Source organism: Periplaneta americana, chromosome 10, assembly GCF_040183065.1.
Source record: "Periplaneta americana isolate PAMFEO1 chromosome 10, P.americana_PAMFEO1_priV1, whole genome shotgun sequence".
NCBI classification, from domain to species: domain Eukaryota; kingdom Metazoa; phylum Arthropoda; class Insecta; order Blattodea; family Blattidae; genus Periplaneta; species Periplaneta americana.
In genome coordinates, this window is record NC_091126.1 from 34614462 (window position 1) to 34639048 (window position 24587).

At 37.3% G+C, this 24587-nt stretch overlaps 1 protein-coding gene across 1 annotated transcript in view; it reads left to right on the forward strand.

Annotated features, from left to right (window-relative positions):
• LOC138707586 (vitellogenin-like) overlaps window positions 1-22623 on the forward strand; it is a 66222-nt gene extending 43599 nt beyond the window's left edge. Inside the window, exons 15-23 of the mRNA XM_069837193.1 lie at window positions 465-654; window positions 4566-5012; window positions 7691-7833; window positions 11159-11299; window positions 14939-15115; window positions 16627-16909; window positions 17050-17201; window positions 18663-18899; window positions 22411-22623. Coding sequence (XP_069693294.1) covers window positions 465-654; window positions 4566-5012; window positions 7691-7833; window positions 11159-11299; window positions 14939-15115; window positions 16627-16909; window positions 17050-17201; window positions 18663-18899; window positions 22411-22548 — 1908 coding nt within the window. The 3' untranslated portion in view covers window positions 22549-22623. The remainder of the gene's footprint in view (window positions 1-464; window positions 655-4565; window positions 5013-7690; window positions 7834-11158; window positions 11300-14938; window positions 15116-16626; window positions 16910-17049; window positions 17202-18662; window positions 18900-22410) is intronic.
• Window positions 22624-24587: the final 1964 nt, after the last annotated feature.

Here is a 24587-nt window from a genome sequence, read left to right on the forward strand (position 1 = left end):
TTGGAACAGATTTTGCCCCATGTAATGGTTTTTAATCATTTTAAAGAAATTCTAAGAAAAATCCCTGCATGAGTAATAGAGTTGTCGATCTTATCCGATCGTCACTCGTCAGTGCAAGGACTCTTTTTTCCTTGTCTAGCGAGTATAGCGACACCCACTCTCACCAATCGCTCTGCCCAGTCTTTTAACATCTGCTGTTGTTTAGTCGTACTTGCGACAATTCTCCTCGTCATGTGGTAGCTGTTGGATTACGTCCATGTTCGACCTTTCCCCTTCAAATCCTCTTCAGTTCCTTCAATAGAACCGTAAAAAGAGGAGTGAGGCCAGTGGCCTCAGGCTTGGATCTCACACAGATTCACAGCCCCAAATTCCCTTGCAGGGACGAGCGATCTCATACACTTTTAATTGTTTATCCTGCAGTTTTCTTTTTCTTTAATTAATTATTCAATTATTGCACATTGCAGAAATGGAAATCGCCAATACCAAATGTGAACATAAACTACACAACAGAAGCGCCAAACCGTTCACCCATTAAGTGGCTCCAGGAGAGCATTAACATCCAAGGATTCTACATGATGTGGCCGTCCATTGAAGCAAACTCTTTGGAAGTGGAAATTGATGCACTCAATTCTGTTACCCTCAACGTTTCATTCGGTAAGAATTAAAGAATGTAAAATAATAAAAAAAAAGTATTTTATGTCTCCCGCTCTGTCTCATTTGATAGTGTATCAGGGTTCGATTCCCAGACGTGAATGAAAATGTTTCTTCCTTCTCAACTGAATTTTGTCTGCGGTGCTTCTCTTTCTTCTGGTGTTTTCTAATCGGTGATTTGCGCCATGTTCGTCATATGGAAAAGGAATACTCCTATGTTTTGTGTTTTATTTGCTAAAATTCCTCAGACTTGGGGACGGTACCGAGCGAGTTGGCTCATGCGTGTCACATGGGACACGCATTCGGGTGGTCCGTGGTTCGATTCCCGGACCGACCAACCTGACTGTGGTTTTTTCGTGGTTTTCCAAATGCCGGGTTGGAATGTTCATTACCACGATCCATTTTACCTTCCCGTGTAGAAAAAAAATTAGATTTCATATAATATGATTCATCTTCCTGATCTCTTTCAATAGATATATTCAATGTCAAGACGCATGTCTTAATCCGTTTACAAGAGGGGGCGTCCTCTCCGCAACCGTTTCTGGGTTCCCAGCCTTCCACAATATCTTTGCCAGGATTCATTCATTAAGAGCACTCCCAAGGGCGCTTCGACTCCCTGGAAGGGCCGTTGGAATGGATCCTGTGCTGCTTGGTCACCTTGGCGGTATGAACTTGGAGAGGGAGAGGGTAGGATGACTCAATTGGGTGAGGGGTAAAAAAGGCCGGTGGGCTGGTACACCCTCATCCTCATTCATCCCATAACATTCTTGGTGCACAATAGGCCTCAGTATGGCCGACTTGCAAAACGGTCGTCGTAAACCGCCCGTAGCCACCGTAACCTAACCTAACCATGACCTCTGAGGACGGAACGAATCAAACCGAGAAGGTACCCGGTAAATTAGCGTTTTAAAGTAAAGGCTCATTCACAATGAAAATTAAGCATAATGTAAACGTTAACTTAAAAATATAAACGTTACGTAAAATCAAGAAGTCATACCATCATTTACGATGGGAACATAAACGTAACAGCAAACATACTTGGTAACCATGGAAACATAACAACGACGCCATTTTCTCATATTCTGTCGTATACTTCAGCGCTCCACGATTGTGTTCTGTTTGTAAATCACGTAAGCATAAGCATGAAAGTTTGGAGTTTGGAAACTTTCATATTAACGTCTTACGGTAATGTTTATGTCAATGCCTATGCGGATCATTGTGAATGACCCCATTTGGTAGCCTGGGCGCAAACTTCTGTGTTATGTTATGGTTATGTTTAATTTTCATTGTGAATGGGCCTTTACACCTAATCGAAGGCCCGCCTAATTCATCTGTCATTGCTGATAGTCTAGATGTAATTATTTTTGGTTTTCAATTATTGAGGCTATATCTGTGAATCAGTTGGCGAAACATGCTAAAATTGCATCATTGTTACCGCCTGTTATTTTCCATCATCATCATCATCATCTACGCCATCTTTAGTATTAGGCTTGAACCATTATATTGCAACTCAAACTATTTCGCTTAGATTTCACTGCAGTACAAGTAATTTTGTCTACAACAGAAATAAAATGTTTGTGTTCATACCAATGATTGGAATGAAATTGCTAACACTTTGTCATATTTCTCCTTTCAGTAGTCATTCGAATGAAAGAGGAAAGAGTAACGTTGAGACGGCGTTGTTTTGTTTACATTAAAAGAGTCTCAAGATGCATTAGAATAAGGTAGTCTCTCCGACGATTTATTCCATCTAGGAACATTTTAATTACAGTTATTAAATCCCCCGACCGTACCTCAGTCTCGACTGATGAATTCTCACAGAAGTGACAGAAGTCTGAGCAAAGTAGCTGTTGAATATTTCGTTCCTGCACCTCTTATGCCATGTTGTCATCGTCCATGAATAGCTTCTGTTGTTTAAGACGCATTAATTTACAGTTCGTTACAATAATTTGCGTTATATCTTATTATTACGTTAAATTACATTTCTTTGTGTTCTATTACATTGGAAGAGCATCGTTTCAAAACGTATTAAGTCCCCCAGTGGACGAAATTAAATTTGTTTCTTTCTGTTTATTTATCTTTCATTTTGTGAAGTCTGATGGTTCCAAGTCATCATATTTGTAAACTGTGAAACCAGTAAAAATGGTTTTGTGTAGTGTTTTGAAAACTTCTCCGGTTTACGAGTAATCCAGTTTTTCGTCGCTCGTTTAAAAAAATTGTAAGTTGCACATAATACGTTTTGAAACGATGCTCCTATAGCCATTGATACTTTCTCCCACAAACATGCAAGTATATGATTTAATGTCAGTAACACTATAAACCTGTTTTGCCTAAAAAATGGACTTGTGTGGCTTCTCACAAATAGCCCATTGAATTTATTTCTGCACTTATTTATGCGGTATTTTTACATTACCACCGTTTAACTTCAAGAGAGATCAATGAGACTTGCAAGGTCTTCGCCTAGTTTACTTTGAGAATTGGCCAGAAAAAGATTAAGAATCTCTGAGCTATGCCATGAATTTAATTATCCTTGTACAGTGTAGACGCAAATGTTTAAAGGTAAAATTCCCATTCTTGCTTCACCTGGACACTTGAAGGTGATTTTTTGGTCATTATCTTGATTCTATTGCCTCTAAGAGTCCAGACAAACAATTTTACGAAAGACCGAGTGGATCTGTAATATGAAGTACAATAATACATTATATACAACATTTGTGGTGAAACAGTTTTTGTACTCTTTAATTTACAGACAAAAAAATGCAAATTATTAGGCATTCTTGCTGTAAAATGTCGGTTATTTGGGAAGCATGCCTATGAACTTCAGAGCATCCTGGCGCTCTCGAATATAATTAGACCTATACATTTCTTTATAATATTCAAAAGTATTACATTCATATGAAAAGTTCATTGTAAACGGATGAGAACTTACATCCAATGTTTTTTAACTGCAGACAGTTTTTTTTTTTTTTTTTTTTTTTTGCAGTTTTCTCAAACCTTATAGTTAAGTACATGTGTGATTTTTCCAATAACCGGTTCAATTATTATATTACCCAACTGAACTGTTGCTTAAACATTTCAAAGTTTTCAACATTAAACAAATGTATTATTTTATTTTATTAAAATATTTTCATAGAAATTTTAATAACTTTGAAAAGTATATAAATATAGAACTAAAAATATGAATCCTCTGCGTTTGTCTGAACCAAAATGTAAAACCAATGCATGAGTCAAGGTCCCAGATTATTAAACGAATTTTATTCCAATAATATTTCAACCACGAATCCTCTCCAAATTAATAACAAATAAAAAAATTTGTATTGGATTTATAGTTTGGGTTTAAACATATTAAACTCTATTTAATCTGTATTCACTCTCAATTTTAATTTTATTTTTGTCTGTATTGGAATCCCCTCCTGAGCACGAGTCTAAAGACTGGTTCACAATAAACCGGGAACGAAAACGGCAACGAGAACGAGAACGGAAACATTGTTAAAATAAATGTATTTAAATCTGAGGATTCACAATTAACTATTGTGAACGTTCACATTCAAATAATTTATTTTATCATTATTTCCGTTCTCGTTCTAGTTGCCGTTTCCGTTCCCGGTTTATTGTGAACCAGCCTTTATTCATTCAGGAGTGGGCTAGTTTATCTTCCATTGTATTTATTAATTTGTATTCATTTCAAACTTACTAGCAATAAAAATAAATAAATAAAAATAAATTATTATATAGACTTATAATATTTTGTAATAAGCATTATCGTGTTTTCATATAAATTGGTACTGAAAAGGTTTATGGTTTTAAATTAAGTACTTCAATTAAAGTTTATTTTTTTTTCTGGAAGCTAAGGCGACCAAGAATCCTTAGTGTAGTAGATGTATTGCTTTTTTAATGTTGTGTTACGTTACCAGCTTACCGAGAAATTCTGGGAGGTGCGCCAGCTGGAGAAGTGAGCAGATTCGAGGAGTGTTCCGAAGGGGATCAGAGAGCATCGCAGTCCGGAGCAGCCAGCGCAAAGTCCTCCTCAGACTCAGACGCCGTAGTCACGAGACCACAGAACTTCTGGTTTGGACGTCTGCGACTCCTAGAAATGAGCCAGCAGGGTGCAGCTGACAATATCACGACGCCTACTGCTCCAAGTGTGGTGGCTGCGACACCCACCACGGTTGTCAACGAAGCCACCACAGCTTCGTATTCAGACTTGCCCCTCACAGCACCCACCACCGTGAGGCCGCCTGTAAAGAGCGCAGTTCTGCAACACGGAATATTCAACGTCACAACTGTGAAACCCTTCATGGAGGGACTCAATGGCAGTCGCCATGACTACTTGCTCCGGCAAATCTTCGTGGGAATCCCCAGTAAGTTCACTCATGTACCGCCCCCTTTTCGACTGCAAATATTCTTAGGTCCGGTACTATAAACGCCGTTTAAACCTTGCTTTCAGTTGAAATTGAAGTTTTTCGTTCTGATTCATATTATAAATCTTAACTACTAGTTAATCTTGAGTTAACTCGAGTTTTACTTGATCGGCAGTCCTCTGCCGTTTAAACTGCAGTTCAAGACTCAACAATTCAAGATGGCGGTTCCCGCAATACACATGGATATTGCAGACGTTTTCCAAGGGGTTATGAGTGATCAATATTACTGAACGACCACGGCGGCAAAGAATTTTTAGAAATAGAGTGAAGCACTTTGAAATATAAATGAACATAAGTTTTAAAACAGATTGAGGCTTTCGAAGCAGACAGTCCTAACCTTCAGAATTAGGCTTTATAATTCTAACCTTGTTTCGAAAAATTGACACTCGGATACAACCTGCAATAGAAAATGGGTTTGAATTTAAAGATTATTTGAAAAGATAAATGATTTCTTTTTTTAATTTTGAAAACATTCTGTTGAATCTCTGCATCAGTTACTAGTTGCGCTGCGCTATTTTTCCTCTGGTTGTAGGCATACTGAAAACGATGGAAGATTTCGGAGATGTCCGTAAATCTACTATAAACCTATTGCGCATTTTACTGTGTGTGGCAGACAGTCTCCTGATAAGATTTACTATGGGCCTGATTTATAAACACACTAATAATATTACGGTACTTAATTTTACTTACTTACTTACTTACTGGCTTTTAAGGAACCCGGAGGTTCATTGCCGCCCTCACATAAGCCCGCCATTGGTCCCTATCCTGAGCAAGATTAATCCAATCTCTATCATCATATCCCACCTCCCTCAAATCCATTTTAATAATATCTTCCCATCTACGTCTCGGCCTCCCTAAAGGTATTTTTCCCTCCGGCCTCCCAACTAACACTCTATTTTACTACACTCATAAAAATAATTTCATTCTTTGACTGAATTCTGTTTCATAAACATTCTAGACAACACACAAAATACGCACACTGATGTTTACTTAATTACTTAGTTGATTCTGTATGGAGTTACGTCGCGGATGGCCATGCCAAGTTTAGTTTGGTTGCATTGTGTTTGGGAGTATAACGTTGGTAGCCAGTTTTAAGAAACTATTTGAGGTTAAGTCTGACAAGCATACTGAAATACGCGGTGTTGATCCTCTTTGGGTTTTTTTTATGATATTCTCTCTCTGATACCGAAGAACAGGTTACTCCATATGTAATACTGAATTGTATCACTTGAAATAAGAGTGTGGTATGGAAACCTTTTGTATCACAACAATCAACTATGCAGCTGGACAATTATAATAATTGTTTGCAAGAAATTACGAGGCAGCCAACTTAACATTTTTATCTCCTACACTAAGTGATGCCATACGAGTTAAATAAATACTACTACATAAACAGAGTCCCGATGCTTGTAAATCTGTAATGTTGTTTCAAAATCCTCACAAGAATAACACTGGAACAGGTCAAACGGCTTAATCCTCGACATATTTATTGTTACTCTTATTATGGCTGCTACTAATAGTAGTACTATACCTTGACCAAAACTACTTCCGACTTGACAGTTTACAGAGAAGGGGGAGCAGTGTTGTCATGTTGCCCATCTTTCGTGTAAGCGAGCGCACTGCCGATAGATTATTATTATTATTATTATTATTATTATTATTATTATTATCAGTAGTAGTAGTAGTAGTAGTAGTAGTAGTAGTAGTACCGGTATTCTTTAATGTAATTCCGTTAGAAAAGCGTCGAAAGGACTGTAAACTTTAAAAAACAGGTTTAAATTTAATACGAAGCCTTTACTTTTATGAGTGTCGGTATTCTTCAATGTAATATTGTTAGAAAAACGTTGAAAAAAATTGTAAACTAAAGAATATTTATGATTAAAAATCTGCACGGCCTTTTTTTCTTTTCCAATATCGATAACACTGTTCTTATTAATTTTAACGCAAGCAGCAGTCCTCATTACGACTTGCGCCAAAGGTAAAAGAGGCCCGCCATTATCTTTTTTCGTCTCAAAATACTCTCTTACATAACCCACCATCTCTCACGCTTGACTCTTTAACGGGACACCTTGTCCAATATTCTTTGTTCTCCGCCTGCCTTTCCTTCCTTCCGACCTGTTTAGTAACTCTCGCAGAAAGTAGAAAACACACACTAGCCACATACTCCATCAATGACAACGAAGATAATACGTGTAATATAATTTAAACACATTAATTATCGATACACTAAAACAATAAGACAACTAAATAATATTTTAATTCACACAAAGCACACGCTAACCAGCCAACTCAGTCATTCCGGCCACTGTATTCACCACTAGGCCGTGGTATTCACGTGCTACATGTAAACATAGACACGGCAACACCGTCCCGTTACCATGGTTACTGGTCTCTCGTGATTGGTTGATTTGAATTGTTGCCATGGTAACATGCTAAAGGCGCCATTTGTCAGGTCGGAAGTTGTTTTGGACAGACCATAGTAGTGTTACCGCTACTAATAATATTAGTACTATTACTAATGGTGCTGCTAGTACTTGTACTGCTAAAATGTTTGATTAATTTAACATTTCATTTTATTTTTATTTGTGTGTACGTGAAGTTTGATTTTCTTATTGCAGGCGGAAGTGCACTTGTGATAGGCTTAAACATGAGCGTGGAAGGTAAGGAGACAAGAGAAATCGCAACCTTCATGAGCTACGCTGCTGGTAGCAGTGGCAAAGAAAAGCGCTTTGGATTCTTCTTGGAAGATGGTGATAGAGAGGTAACACCCAAGCATTGGTTTGAGTCGAACCTTAACATAGGAGGATTTCACGTTATGTTCTTGTATTTACTTACATAAATATTTCATACCGATAAGATAAGATCCATGTACACATTAACATGAAGATCGCAGAGCAGTATTTAACCAGTAGTACTTTGTGTTTGATTGCACTAATACCGGTACGTCTCCCTTTGTATGTGAGTATTAACTACTGATTTCACGTTTATTGGACAAGAATAAGTAATTTCTTAACAAACAAATTTGTTATGAATGGGTAATCGCTTCTAAACAAAGAATTGAGGGAGGACGGTTATTTAAAACACATTTTTTCTCAACATTTCTTTGACACACCGCTTACATAAATCTGAATAATATTAACAAATTTCAGTCTCGTCTTCAAATAATATTTACTCCATGAACATTAATTCGTATATTTGAGCATGCATAATATATTGTTTTCCAAATTATGAATCGCACTTCATGTATATTATAAATGCAAGCCCAAAAGTAAAATTGATACATCTGAGCAAATGAAATATATAAGTATGACTAGGAATATTAGATGCGAGTCAAACACACGCACAGGAGAAGATACTTCGTCTCTTCGCCTACCGCTATAGAAGAAATGAAGCCGTCATGGTCTACTGCGCATACCAATGTTTGGTTTAATTCTCAACAAACAAGCGCAGAGGGAAAGGCACTTCTTCTCTTCGCCTGCTGCTACAAAGGAAATGATGCTGTCATGATCTACTACGCATGCAAATATTTGGCTCAGGTCTTACCAAACATGCGCAGAGGGGAAGAAACTCCCCCCTTCCGCTGAAGGCACTTCCTTCCGCTGGCCACTTCAAAGGAGATGTCACCATGGTATACCGCGCATGTCTATTTTCGTTCAAGTCTTATCTTCTCGGCTGTATATACATTTGAATTTGTGTACCTATTTATAAATATTTCAATATTAAAAGATAGAAATTTCTAGAAAGTGAATTTGGGAAAGGAAGCCAAATTTTGTTATTATAAATTGAACAATGACATTACACAGAATGGGATGATTTGAGATCAATGTTTGAGAAAATAGCTAAAGATTTTTATGTTATAGAACAGTTACATTTTCAAAATGGTTCCTCAATTGTATGAACGATTATGAAAATTTATTTCTGGTTATTGGTTTTCAAGGGAATCTTAAAGATCATTAGCCTTTTATTTAAAAATGTTCAGAAGTAATCTCTGAGCGTTAGTTATTTTGAGAGAAACAAGTAACAAACACTCATCCGTTTATTAAATAAATAAGAACAAATTAAGCTTCTGTCATTGTCTTTGAAATGGCTAAACAAAGGAATGGATTTTCAGGACAAAAATATGTCAAGCTCTCACAAGATCGAATCGTTAAAAAATATAAACGATTATTAAAAAAAATGCTTGGTGTGATTTTGGTGCAAGTTAATACCAGATTTCAAGACATTCAATCATTTCTGTCTTTCTCTCTCGTTATTACTTCAAAATTTTTTTTAGTACACAGCAGTTTTTTTCCCCAAATGCTCTGTCCATTCTACAAAAGACCTTCCCAAATTTAAGAATAATTCGCTTGAAAACAAAACTCGAGTTTGTTTTCGAAAACTACCAGTAAGTCTATTAAAATATTCCCCATATTCAAACACAAAGAATTGTCAGAGAAAGCAAATACATATTTAAAGAAGCATTAAATACATTTTTCCTTGTTACGACATTACCATTAACAAACGTTTCAGTGGATGAAAATTTATGTACGATGAACAGCCTAAAGACCATCATCTGAAGTGAAAATAGAAGGAAAATTAGCACCATTAGCGTGTATCTCCATTCACAAGGATTGCTATAAGATCTGATCCAAAAGCAGCTATTTCATGACGACATGAAAAATTGTCCGTTCTTACAGAAAGGGGGACCCCTTTAAACCTACAAAAATATATCCAAGTCCTACATCATGTTTCGTAGTAAAAGAGCTTTACCTATACTTCAGGTTACGAGAGGGTTAAGGATAGCGATATAGGAAGCACGGCAGGACACATCTATGGATTGCTTTCGTGAACCAGTAGACCATCGATTCCCAAATTTTTCATTCATGGGACCATGCTAAAGACATTTCTTTTCCACGGAACTCTAATTCTAAACCAAGATTTTTAATAAGCATTGTGAACCTACCGACGTTTTTCTTCTTTCGTCTACTATTGCTTGAACGCTTTGCATAACGCAGTAGGTTTGGAAATAAAGAGAAATCATTTTAAATCTAGAGAACTGCAAAAAAAAAAAATGCTTGGAATCGGCTTCTATTACTTATGTTTTCTGAGTAAATGGAGTAACAAGTGGAAGAAATTTACTTTAGCTAATTAATAAACTGTTTGCTTGAAATAGGTCTACAAATTTATCGATTGAAAACGTCAATATATTTATTTTTATTATTTTGAACTTGCGATAATTTTATAACTAATATATGAATGAAAACATGGACACCGATGAGAACAAAGGGAGTAAACGTAAAACATTGTGGAATATGATACCTGTGTTAAAAAGTTCAAAATGTAAATAATAATAATAATAATAATAATAATAATAATAATAATAATAATAATAATAATGTATTACCGGTTGTTCTGTAAGGTTATGAAACTTGGACTCTCACTTTGAGAGAGAAACAGAGTTTGAGTGTTCGAGAACAAGGTGCTTAGGAAAATATTCGGGGATAAGAGGTATAAGTTACAGGTGAAAAGTTCGTTGAACAATTTGCTCTTATTTAGTTATACAGTGTGCTGTAAAAATTTCTTTCCATATTTTAAATTTTGCGCTAGGATTTAGATAGGCCTACACGAATCTTGTAAAAGCTGAAAGAAGTCTCCTTTCAAGGAAAAGAATTGGCACTCTACTAGCAATAAATAAATCTTGAATGGCCTATTAACAAAGAATTTTGTTTCTTAAATACTTTAAACATTTGGAGTGCTCATAAAAATAGACGTATTTTAACGCGATGTAGGCCCAAAATTCAGCAGTAAATGATTCTAAACACACGTGTAATAATTTAGTTACATATACGTCTGCCTAGAGAATGGTAAAATGGGTTGAAAGTAATAAAACTCCAAGAAGTAAATTAGATGTTTTCTTTTCTGTTTCTGCAAACTTTATTAATTTTATCTTTCTGTACAATTATTTAGAATGTCGCACAAGCTCTTCGCAATTTGCGCAAATATAATTTTTCATTTCTGCATTTTTGCGACAATAATTTTTATTTTGAACCAAACGCTGAGTGTTAGTCTTTTGTTGTTAAATTTCATGCTACATTGATGTCACGCAGGTCGCTGTGACGTCGTCGTTGGTATCGACAGTTCGACCAATGATACAGCTTGCGAGCGCCATGCGAGCTCAGATCAGGGCCTCCTGGCACGCAGATCTGATGTACGTCAGTCCCAGCAGCCAGTTCCAGATGTCGCTCAAGGTAAGGTACGAGTATATGCAATTCGTTATCTTCTCAAACCTACCTGCGCGTAAGGTGAAGAAGAAAGAGGACTGAGAAGCTTTCCCCCTAGCTACGCTTCTACATGTAGCTAGCGAGCTCACTTACCCCCACCATAAGGCTCTTGCTATATGCTACGGCGCACGCAAGCATTTTGTTTTACGAGGTAACGAATGACCTGTATCGAGTAGCTACTTGTATCAACATTCACTTCTTGAAATTGGCCATCCTTGCCGTGGATAGGGATTCACTATCTAATACGATCACCAGATGGATTTTCTAAAAATTATGGAAATTCCCGATTTTTAACAAAAAATTGGGAAACCGGTATTTTATACATTTTAAGTTTATCACATTGTTTATTTTTGCACTGAATAAAGTTTTTCATAAAGTTAATGTCCCAATTAATGAGGAAAAGAAATATTTTTTTATGAAAAGTAATGCTGATTTTCATAAAGAAAACAAATATTTTAGAATTTAATCCAGTCTCATTATTTAGATTTCTCTGTTCCTGCTGTTTCATCATTTGTGCTTCATTGTGAACTTCAGTAGAGTTATTACGCCCGGGCACAAGCCAATTATACACACATTTCCGGCTCTTTAAGAAACATTTATTTTTTTCGATGCAATATCCTCAACATTAGAATTTCGCTTTCCTAAATATTTAGACAGCACAATTAAAACACCGGTTACTTTAGATTTACTGTTTATTACTTGGACCACACAACAGAAACTCGGCGAAGACACATTTCCAATCAAAGTGAATATCTGGATTTCCGCTTTCTCATGACGTCACTATTGAGTATCGAGTAGTGAGCGAGTGATCATGTCGAGTGATTGCTCGTATCATAGAGCTCAATGCAAAGAACTGACTTGCAGTACAAACGATTAGTTTAGTCCTGCGATGTTAAATGTGTAAAATAAAACGGCTGAAATTTAACTTTGACAAATATTCTCAACTTCAATAGAGGAAAGCGGGAAATTATCTCAAAACGAGAAGCGGAAAATGACATAAATTCTCTAAATTTCGAGAAATCCCGCAAAAATCATGAAATCTGACAACCCTATTCTCCAATTTTACATTCCGTATCTTCATAAGACGCAATAAAGGTGAAAGCTGTAGCTGCAATCATGATGTAGCCTACAACGGACCAACAGTAGATTATAGGCTGCATGAAAGTTGCAACGTGAAAGGGATCATTTAACTCATTTATGGGTTTCAAAGAATCTCAGCTTTTGTATTTCTGGCAGGTAGTCTTCATCCATTCATTGCGACCATGTTCAAAAATGTAAAAGTAAGAATTGAGCAATTTGTAAATTATCGGTAGAAAATATAAAGAATAAATGTCATAAAATTGTAAGTATTGTATTGTATTGATTTTTTATTTACATACTTAACAAATTTAAAATAATAATAATAATAATAATAATAATAATAATAATAATAATAATAATAATAATAATAAGGGAATATCTTTTAACTGTCCCGGAGAGTTGCCGCTTCCCGCTCCCAAGCGACCTTGTGACCAACACGCTGATGACGCAGTTCCCGGTTGGCTGTCTCAGTGCTAGACTGGCTGCCGTACGGGTGGATGCATACTCCAATGCTCTTTAGTTTCTGAGCTGTTTAATTATTTGTGTGAAGTTAGTGATTAATGTGTGAAGTGTTTAGTTTCAATCCCATTTCCATTACGTGAGAGTGCGTATATTTATAATACTTGTATAAAATACAGAAAATCTTGTCCGAAAACGCGACGCAAGTTCAGACAGAAATTTCCAAAAAGACCCGTACCTTGTGTAAAAACAATAAAAGAACGTAGCTAAAAATTCAAAGAAACAGGTTCAATAAATGATCGTAAAAGATTACATAAGAGCTAAAATGGAGTCAATCTGTGCTGCTGAACTTGTGAAACTTAATAATAATTTTATGAGAAGGTGTCAGCAATGTGTAGCAGGTAACGGGGGACATTTTGAGCATAAAATATGAGCTGGGTAAGTACAAATAACTGTGCATTGCTTGCCTGCCAGGCGAAAAGCGGGTGCATGCTAGTACATAGCGGGAGACAGTCGCTACTACTAGTCCGCGACCGGGAAATTCCAACTCTTCGTGACAGATAAAAGATATTCCCTGTATGATCATTTTCATAATTTCTCTGTTAAACATTTCAATAAAGACAAAGCGAAATTAAAGCGATAGAGCAGGTAATATTTCGTGAAAAAAAAAATCGAAAAGAAATTTCCTATCCGCGAAATTAAAAATAAATGCGAGAAAATAATGACTCTTACAATGAATAACAAGTTTTCTTGCATGAATATCGTATAATTAAATGAAAAATACATTATCCCTTTCTTAAACTTACAGTTCTCTTTCACGTCTTGGCTGCCTATTATCCTTTCGTAGATTTATAGTGCCTTTTTATGTTTAAATTGCCTATTTTTGCTTGTCTATTTCAAATATTATAAATGCTCCAGTAACTTAGTTACTTACTGGCTTTTAAGGAACCCGGAGGTTCATTGCCACCATCACATAAGCCCGCCATTGGTCCCTATCCTGAGCAAGATTAATCCAGTCTCTACCATCTTATCCCACCTCCCTCAAATCCACTTTAATATTATCTTCCCACCTACGTCTCGGTCTCCCCAAAGGTCTTTTTCCCTCCGGCCTTCCAACTAACACTCTATATGCACTTCTGGATTCGCCCATACGTGCTACATGCCCTGCCCATCTCAAACGTCTGGATTTTATGTTCCTAATTATGTCGGGTGAAGGATACAATGCATGCAGCTCTGCGTTGTGTAACTTTCTCCATTCTCCTGTAACTTCATCCCTCTTAGCCCCAAATATTTTCCTAAGAACCTTATTCTCAAACACCCTTAATCTCTGTTCCTCTCAAAGTGAGAGTCCAAGTTTCACAACCATACAGAACAACCGGTAATATAACTGTTTTATAAATTCTAACTTTCAGATTTTTTGACAGAAGACTAAATGACAAAAGCTCCTCAACCGAATAATAACACGCATTTCCCATAATTATTCTGCGTTTAATTTCCTCCCGAGTGTCATTTATATTTGTTACTGTTGCTCCAAGATATTTGAATTTTTCCACCTCTTCGAGAGATAAATCTCCAATTTTTATAGTTCCATTTCGTACAATGTTCTGGTCACGAGACATAATCATATACTTAGTCTTTTCGGGATTTACTTCCAACCCTATCGCTTTATTTGTTTCAACTAGAATTTCCGCGTTTTCCCTAATCGTTTGTGGATTTTCTCCTAGCATATTCACGTCATCCGCATAGACAAGAAGCTGATATAACCCATTCAACTCCAAACCTTGTCTATTATCCTGTACTTTCCTAATGGCATATTCTAGAGCGAAGTTAAAAAGTAAAGGTGATAGTGCATCTCCCTGCTTTAGCCCGCAGTGAATTGGAAAAGCATCAGATAGAAACTGACCTATACGGAATCTGCTGTAAGTTTCACTAAGACACATTTTAATTAATCGAACTAGTTTCTTGGGAGGGCTCCAGTAATATTAATATAAGATATTCTGTTTGTAGAGAATAGTGTTTACATAAATAAATTTCAGATGAAACTAATATTTGTGATTTATCTTACAGACTGTAATGTCTCAGGGCAACATGAAACTAAACAACCTGGAAGACAGAGGTCTGGCGGACAAATGCATTGAAAGGCGGGAGGGGCCAGAGACTGACATCAGCCCCGAGTGTCTGAACGCCGCAATGGAGGCCTTGTTCATGAACAAATACAACGTAACACTCATGTACGACCAAGAGGCACGTATGTTCTATATCAACTGATCCATTCTAATGAATATGAGTGAGAACAATTCCCAAACCGCCGTCCTCTGTGATCTAGCGGTTGCCATGCTTGGCATATGAGAAGTTCTATTTTATTGGACCCCTTAAGAGAAGGGGCATGAACTGGGGAATGCCCTCTCAGATAAACCAGTTGACAGGTCCCATTGTATAGATTCTCCTGGGGGCTACCTCCGAACTTCCCTACAGCCTACAGAATCTCTTTACCTTTCTGCGTAGACATCACCGTATAGAGCTATTCCATCTCAAATCGACCAAAATATAGAGAAAATTGACCTTACAATTTCTAAATACAATGAAACTTTTTCTGTCCGTAGACAACTGTGATACAATGCTTTGTGCAAAGTTTGAGGCATCAGAACTTCATAGTGTTTAAATTAAAAATATTTAAATTTATCGTATTTTCATAAAATTAGCAATTTTAAACTGTTGTAGCTCCGAAACCCTTTCACCCAATGACAAAAATCATGGTTTATTTTGATACTGAGAAAATAAGGTTTATATTGACATATAAACAGATTTTCTTACTTTTTATGGAAATGGGGAAATTTAGATTTTTCCTCATTAAGACGCCTTTGCCTAGGAAAAATATTTTAAAAATACATAGTTAGATTCCGTATTGAAAGTACAAATAAACAAATATTTTTTACTGATGGTATGTTGATAAGAAAGTATTGAAAATATCAAATAAAGAAAATAAATAGTACGCGCGTGAACTAACCAGCTGACTGTGAGACGGGAGCTAGCCGAGACAAGCAAGGCCAGGAGACAAACACGTGATGTTTCGTCTAGTAGCGCATAGCTGGGCTAGCTTTATCACAAGTTTGCATATACACAGGAGTAAAATGACGCCCAACGCTCGCTTATCATCATCTCTCGGCCAGTGCGTGCGGTACTGCGCCGTTCAAATCTAGGCATGTGAAAATAATTTATTTAATAACCTCGAAACTTATTGCCGTATCACTAAGCAAACAATGCCAAATTCCTCTTAATAATGCAAGGTTTTTTCTCAATATTTTTTTTACATTTAAAAAATGGGCAAAAAGCCTAAAAGTAAGTGAAATCAGATTATCTGTCTCTCTGTACACAATAAAAATAAGGTTTACTTCTTATTATAACCTACCAAATGCCAGCTTCAAAATGAGCTCTCGTTCATTGTTCTACAGTAAATGGTTCCAGAGTTCTGAGCGCTGAAAGAGGCTTGTTTTTCTAAAATACGCTAAATTTGTAGCTCAACAATACGAAAACCACTTGGCTTTCGATAGTATATTTTTGAAAATGCACTCTCCTCAGCACCTTGTATAAATAGGGAAAAATTAGAGTATAAAAAATTGCCAGGTCTTTTTACTGATCGATTTCATATGGAATAGCCCGTAGACATCACCGTATAGAAGTTGTACGCCGAAATATTATCAGTAGACAATCCATTGAATTACATTTGTTAAATGCCTCATCGCTTCAAATTCCAGGGCCAATTTATAAAGGAGTTCGTAAGACGCTACATGACCCATTTGTACATATGGCTGACTCCAAACGTCGTGGAGGACGTGGATGACTCAACACGGAAGTTCACCCCTGCCAACACTATACAAGGATTCTTCGAGATAACTCCACAGTTGGACTCTATAAACGCATTGATTCGGACAGAGACTCAAAAACTCGAGTTGGCTGAAATACCTGTCAACCCACTGGTCGTGGGCGCCCTGCGCTATCACCCTGCCCTGCCGTACAGCAAGCGCCTCAAAGGACAGGGTGAGTGATATTACTGTACCATATGCAGTAGAAACATCAAACGTCATATAAATACTTCACACTACTTGTCACTTCTCTGTGTATGTTTCTGCTGTCATTTCGTATTGGAAGGCAGTTTCACGTCGGGTAATTTTTTTCAGCATACTGCGGTCACGGAGGAAAAAAATTCCGGACATTTGACGGCGTGGAGTTTGACTACGAGCTTTCATCTTGCTGGCACCTTCTCGCGAAAGACTGCTCTGGGAACAGTCGCGTCGCCATTCTCATCCGCTCCTTCGATGGCAACAGGACGGTAAAGTTTCCAGTGATTTAATACTGTATTGTGTATATATTCTTAAGTTATTTTGCTTGATCATTGCATGAATTGGAAAACATTCTTCAAAAGGAAACAACCCAGAAAAAAAATTAATGTCTCAATAATGAAATAATTCCAAGAATCCATATTTTGAACAAAGATACGCTTTTGGTTAAAGCAATAAATATCTAGTTACATTTATTTCTGACTTTGTTACTCATACATAATTTTAAATGTAATTTTTCGTTCTGAAAAGGAATTTTAAAATGTTATATTTGTTCGGATCGAATTTCTACACGTTTGAAGGACAAAACTAAAATTCTTTCAATAATTTATTATTATAAAACACTGCTCCTTTAAATTGACTGTCGCCCACTGTAGCCCAGTTGGTAGAGCATTGGCCTTCTATGCTCGAGGTTGCGGGTTCGATCCCGGCCGAGGTCGATGGCTTTTAAGTGTGTTTAAATGCGACAGGCTCATGTCAGTAGATTTACTGGCATGTTAAAGAACTCCTGGGGGACAAAAATTCCGACACACCGGCGATGCTGATATAACCACTTCGTTGCGAGCATCGTTAAATAAAACATAATTTATTATTATTTATTTCTATTATTTAACGGTCAACGCGTCTGGCCGCGAAACCAGGTGGCCCGGGTTCGAATGCCGATCGGGTCAAGTTACCTGGTTGAGGTTTTTTCCGGGGTTTTCCCCTCAACCCAATACGAGCAAATGTTGGGTAATTTTCGGTGCTGGACCCCGGATTCATTTCACCGGCATTGTCACCTTCATTTCATTCAGACGCTAAATAACCTAGATGTTGATACAGCTTCCTAAAATAACACGATAAAAAACCATATCGGGAAGTAAATCAATGGCTTTCCCAAAACACGCTATACAATGTTTCAAATAACTTTTTTTTTATCTTGAAAAGAAAGCGAGAACGAGCAAAATTGTATTTAAATTGTTGTTTGAAATATCTCAAAGAATAACACCCTGAAATTAATGACATTACTTACGGTTCACCTGTATAACTACAACGCCTTTGCTCGTAATGAACCATGATGGCGAATTGTTGAGATGTTACAGGGAAACAGTAGTACCCGGAGAAAACCCATTTCTTGCCTGAACCACTGGCTTGCTCAACTCATAAAGGAGAACGTTCGGTTCGAACTCTGATTAGATCGTAATAGACACGACAATTCAAGCTTTCACTGATTATGTTGTGCATAGCAATTTGGGTTCACAATCCATGTGTCGAGGCTTCCCTGTTAGTGGTTCCTTCAGGATCATGTCGCCAAATAACCAAAGTCACGCTTACTCTGCTGGACCCATTTTGTCTGGCTCTTTCAAATAACTCAACATTTGGATTGGTCTATATGAAATGTGAATTCACACAAACGACATTAAACTTCACAACGAATGCTCGATGCACGCGAAGAGGTATCATACATTTTGCAGGAGCTGGAGCTGAACCTCGACAACTACCAGGTCGTGTCTCTGCAGCCCGGGCCCAATGTGACAGTGAACCAGGAGCCCTTGCGCCTTGAAGACAATGTAGTGGCCGAGATCGCTGACGAGGACGGAACTGTTGTCCTGCAGATGGTGGTCAGTGATGAACCTGAGCACATAATCGTTGTGGAAATGCCGGCACACGGTTTCTCGTTAGTTTACACTGGATCCTCCACCCTGGTTTTGGTAAGTATATCTGTGTTCTACGCATTACTAGTATCTGGTGGATCTGACAGATTGATTGAATTGGATTGCATAAAGAGGGTGGGAGATATGGATGTGCATTTAGACCATTGAAATGCCCTATGGTCCGTCCCAGGCTTCTGTAGAGTACAAAGACGAAACAAGATCTCTGCGCAAGTGGGTATGTGGGAGAGCTAGGGCCAGTGATCGCTCTGGGGGGAGGTGTTGGTTGAACGATGCTAGCAATCGCTTGCATCGATCTGATCATTTCTATCTGAACTCTACTCTACCTTCTACCACGAGCATCTTACCCCTCAGCGGCCTGGAGCTGATGTTGCCCGCAATGCACTCCGGCACGGATAGACTCCGCCCCCATATACGTGAAGTTACTCTACAGATTTCTGGGACCGACCGTAGATTCATTGTGGTACCTACTCAAGAGGTTTGGACATGTGTTCATAAACAGTTCCCTTGGTCAGTTAAAAATAGAACACTACTTTAAATTGCAATGGAAGTGATGTGAGGATGGGAATGACCATTCGTACCTTCGTTCATGTTAGGACTGCCACTTTCGAGAGGTCCTGCATTAGAATTTAGATTCAAGTTAGTGAGTTGGTTAGTTCTGAAACAAACCTATACAATACATACAGGAAGATATTACCAATATAATTTTAGAAGTTACAAATTAATACAAAAACGATATTGTTGTTATTGATTCCTACAAATACAAAGTGTCCCGGGAAAAACATAGTAAAAAAATTAAAATCTCAGGAAAAACCGCACTTATTTTCTTGATGTCTGCATGTTTAGAAGGAAAAACTCAGACTTTTGTTCACATTCTATTACATCTCGATATGTGCGTTATTTGTGAAGCGGAGTACATCCAGGCGAAACTCAATCCCCTAATAAGTGTGAGAGCATGTCTATATGTTGTCACCACGCCTCCACGATTCAGCGACGTAAATCCCCACAAAATTTCCAGTGGGCACAAGTCCGGCGATTTTGGTGGCCATGATGTAGGTCCGCTTTGGCAGATACAGGAGTCATTAAGAAATGAGGGAACGATGCTGTTGTTCACTTGCTTTACAGCTCTGGCATATAACACTACCTCTCTCCCTGAATCGCTATCACTGAAGAAAATACTAGTGGAAGCACTAGTAATGCCCCACTTCGATTATTGTGATTTTCTACTGACTGACCTCAATGTCAACCAGTCGCAAAAATTTCAACGTGTTCATAATTCTTGTGTTCGCTTCGTCTGCGATGTCCGTCGCGCTAATCACATTACCCCCATCCTTCCAAACTCTAAACTGGCTACGGCTTAACGAACGTAGAAATTTTCATTCTCTTGTTCTCCTTTTCCAAGTCCTTCATACTTCTACACCTTGCCTCCCGTTTCAGTTACCTGTCGTCATATCATAATCTCTTCACACGCACGCAAAATAGCCGCATACTAGCCATACCAACACATAAGACATCATCGTATTCATCATCCTACACAATCTCGCTCTCGCGCTTGTGGAATACCCTACCCAGTGACATCAGAGACTGTCGGAATTTAGTAGCGTTCAAAAGCAAACTTATTAAGCATTTTCTTACTGCGTAGAGTAGGTTTAATTTTTACTTAATCAATAAAAGAAATGTTTCTCTCTTCTTAAATTTTACAATAAACTGTCTAGCTTTTATTAATCAATAAATCTTTTAGTACTTTGATTTTTGTTGTATTTGTAAATTTAATATTAATTGTAATTATAATTGTAATTTTGATATTTGATATTTGATATATTTGGTCACAGCACTTCTTTACATGTAATGGTGTACCTCACATTTCTGTATCCGGTGCCACCATTAACACTTACAGTAACACATATTTGCAGTACATGTCTACACAACTTCTACCAATTAAACTATGTACTTTTTTTTTATTATTGTTCAATCTCCCTTTCAGTATTTCTCCTACATTTCGTTTGCTATTCTCTATTTGATCATTAATCGTAATATATCTAAATTTATATATGCCTTTCAAACCCCCTTTTTCCTCTAACTACTATTCACTAAGATTTCAATTTCACTTATTCTCTACAAATTATCATATTGAATTATTTGCCTTACTTGTTCATTTACCTTTTCTCCTATCTGTCTCTTATCTTCATTTACTGTTCCAACGTTCAAATGTCAGTACTAATTTTATGCTGTCACTTGTTCATTTCTTTTAACCCTTTTTCACTTTTCACTCATTCATATTTGCGCTCACTTTCAACTTTCTCTCTATTCCACTTACACCTAATCCTTTCACAATACTCTCACTTCCTATAAATCTTATATTTCTCTCTACACATCAGCTTATACACTTTCTCGCTCCCCTATACTTCTCTATCATTTACAATTACAATTACCCTTTACTAGCACTTTTTGATCATATCCCCACATTTTTTAATCGTGTCTAATAACATTGCTATATCCTCAGCTGTCGCAGGTTCTGACCTTTCTTTACTGCTTGTCTCTGCTTTATTTCTATCTCTGTCTTTCTTTCTATTTCCTTCTTCTTCTTCTATTCCTCTTTTATTCCACCCCACGCTTTCACTTCCACATCCTAGATTTCCACTCACACTCGCACCCTTAATCTTTTCACTACTTTCTTCCCTATCACTTCCTGACTCTTGGTTTCTCTTTTTATCCCCACTCGCCTTTTTTCTAACACCTGTGCTTCTTGTTCCGTTATTGTCAGCATTCCTTCTGGAGTGCGCTAACCTTACTGCCATCGTATGGAGACTAGGAATCTGCTTACGCTGCTTGATCACGTTACACTTATCTTCTCGATGTGTCATCACCTCTACACTTCCTCGTACGTCAGCATGTGGGTTTCTGAACTCACTACTATTCGCTCCTGTTACCATGTGATATAATTGTAATTGTATTCTTAATATTGTAGTTTTAATCCCCTGGTAGAGGGGAAGAGAAAGCCTGATGGCCTTATCTCTACTAGGTTAAATAAATAAATAAGTAGGTAATTAAATAAATAAATAATTAAGTAAATTGCTTGTCACAGTTGAGGTTGCTGTCGCCCGTCGGAGTTCTGCCACGTTTCGTCCAAAAACGACGTTGCACTCGTTTAACCGACTGCATATCAGACAGCTGTAAAACACATTGAGCCTTCTCCTGTTCGATCCACGTTATCAGATGAAGATTATATCGCAATGAAACAAGACACTCTGCAACAATTTCAAACAATCGCGACGCATTAGAAGCATCCAACAAAACTTTTTGAGGTTTCCTTTCTAAACGTGTAAATAGGCCTGTAGAGAAAAAAATATAATAATATAATAGTTTTTTGATATGATTTTTCTTTTTCACAAATTTTTTTTTTCAGAACATGATATATAATGCCCTATTTTCCCGGGACTGAAATTGATAATAACTTCCCAAGCGGATTTTTTCGGGGCGCAGTCTTTCAAAGAACTGTTATCGAATTATAACAACAGATTTTTCACGGAGTAAGTATTGCTTGTTGCAGACCGACAGAGGAGCCAGGGGCCGGCTGTGCGGCATCTGCGGTGACTTGGACGGCGACATCGTGCGAGAGCTCCGCAAGCCACAGGACACGCTGGCGCGTTCGGCCCAGGAGTTCGCTGCTTCGTACGCACTCGAGTGAGCACCAGTAGACCACTGCAATGATAATGTTATTGTAATTAATCATAAATCGCTGAAATATATTCAATAACCTGAACTGTGATTGTGTAAAACACTCGGTCTTCCTGTAACCTTACTCCTGCCTCTGATTGCGTGTGAAATAATTCTCTTGAACTGAAAACAGTTCAAGAGTGCCATCGTCCACCGCTGTGGAGTAACGGTTAGCATGTCTGACCGTGAAACTAGCGGGCCCGAGTTCAAATCCTGGTTGGGACAAGTTACCTGGTTGAGGTATTTCCGGGGTTTTCCCTCAACCCCTTAAGAGCAGATGTTGGTTACTTTCGGCGTTGGATCCTGGAATTATTTCTCTAGCATTATCTATAGTAATCTGAGACCTCGAGTGATATGTATTAGGACTATTTTCATGAATAAAATAAAAATGTAAATAACATATCCCTAAAATTCGCTCACAAGATGTTAATAATTATATATTTATAAACACAACCTATTCAGACATTGTGAAGTCGAAATAGAGGAATAACGATTATTGCAATAAAGAAATTGAATGTTATTCAATATTGAGAAAAGCTTTTCTCTTGTTATTATAACAGATTTACGTTTTCATTATCTGCTGATATAATTTAATTCAAACCTTTTGTGGTATTAGAAATAACCTGATTAATACATTAATTAATTGAACAATTGTTATGAAGAAGTGTCATTTTCATTAGATACAGCGGACATTGAATTAGAATATGTAGATGTAGAATCTCGCACTTTGTTACAATGGATTCATGCTCATCGATTTACGTGGAAGCAGTGGACGACAATGACTAAACAAATGAACGACCATGCGATAAATTGATAGTGATAAATCTAGCTCCAGAAATTATCGCGGTATATGACTGTGATTAGTTGGAATTCAAAATTTCATTACACTTCATTGGCCGAAAATGGAATGACGTCATATAAAGGAAATAGTCACCTTCATCTCACTCAGACGCTAGATAATCATAGTAGTTTATAAAGCGTCGTAAAATAACCAACAAAAAAGTGCCATCATGCGTGAAGCACACATTGAGAGACGAAAGTAGAAAACTTAAGTCGTGAAAACTTTGCGGGAAACGTTTGTCGTAATGTAAGCAATATGGCGTAGTGATCAAGGTTTAACCTTAATTTTTATTATAATAAGAAATTAATATTGAGATAATACAGATATAATTTTTTTACCAGAATTTTTAGAAATAAACGTTTTCAGAAACATTGTAACCGAAGCAAATAATATTCAAACTACAATCGGATGATAAACTCTCGAAGTTACTTATAGCATTGTATAATCTTCAATAAGGGATGAACTCGACAGCAACTTCGCACTTTTCGTTCTCCTTGAATACGTTTTCTGTTGTTATATTCTTTTTAATTGAATCACTATTTATGTTCTCTTTAGAGAAATGTTTCTGAATTAGCCTATATACTTCAAAAATCAAAATATGTTCCATATAATGTGCTGTGGTTAGGGCATAATATAGCAATGTAACAGCGGAGACGATGAATAACGACCGCTGCGAACAACCAATAATGAGAAGCAGACAAATCCAGAAGGGGATATTTTCAATCGAACAATACCACTGATAGCTTAGGCTATGCTAGTGGTATGATTAGTAATTATTTGTGGATCAAACCAAGTCCTATACAATTACAAAAGGCTGTCACAATTTTTGGAATAATAATAATAATAATAATAATAATAATAATAATAATAATAATAATAATAAATCTTTAATAAAAAGTCGGTGTGTGGCTGTCTCGGGGACACGGCCGTGGGATTTACGTGAATACGTCTGACTTTAATCGACAGTTCTAGATGGGATCTTTCATTTGGCATCAAAATCAGCGCGCTAGCTCAACTGAGTCGCAAGATACACTGCCCGGAAATTTTCGTCCACGCCCAAAATGGCCGCCAGTCGCCGCAACCCCAAACCGCGCCTCGCGCATGTGCGGTGCCACCTGAAGGACATACTCGCAGCGTAGTTGTATACCCAATCGAACGAGACGTCATTT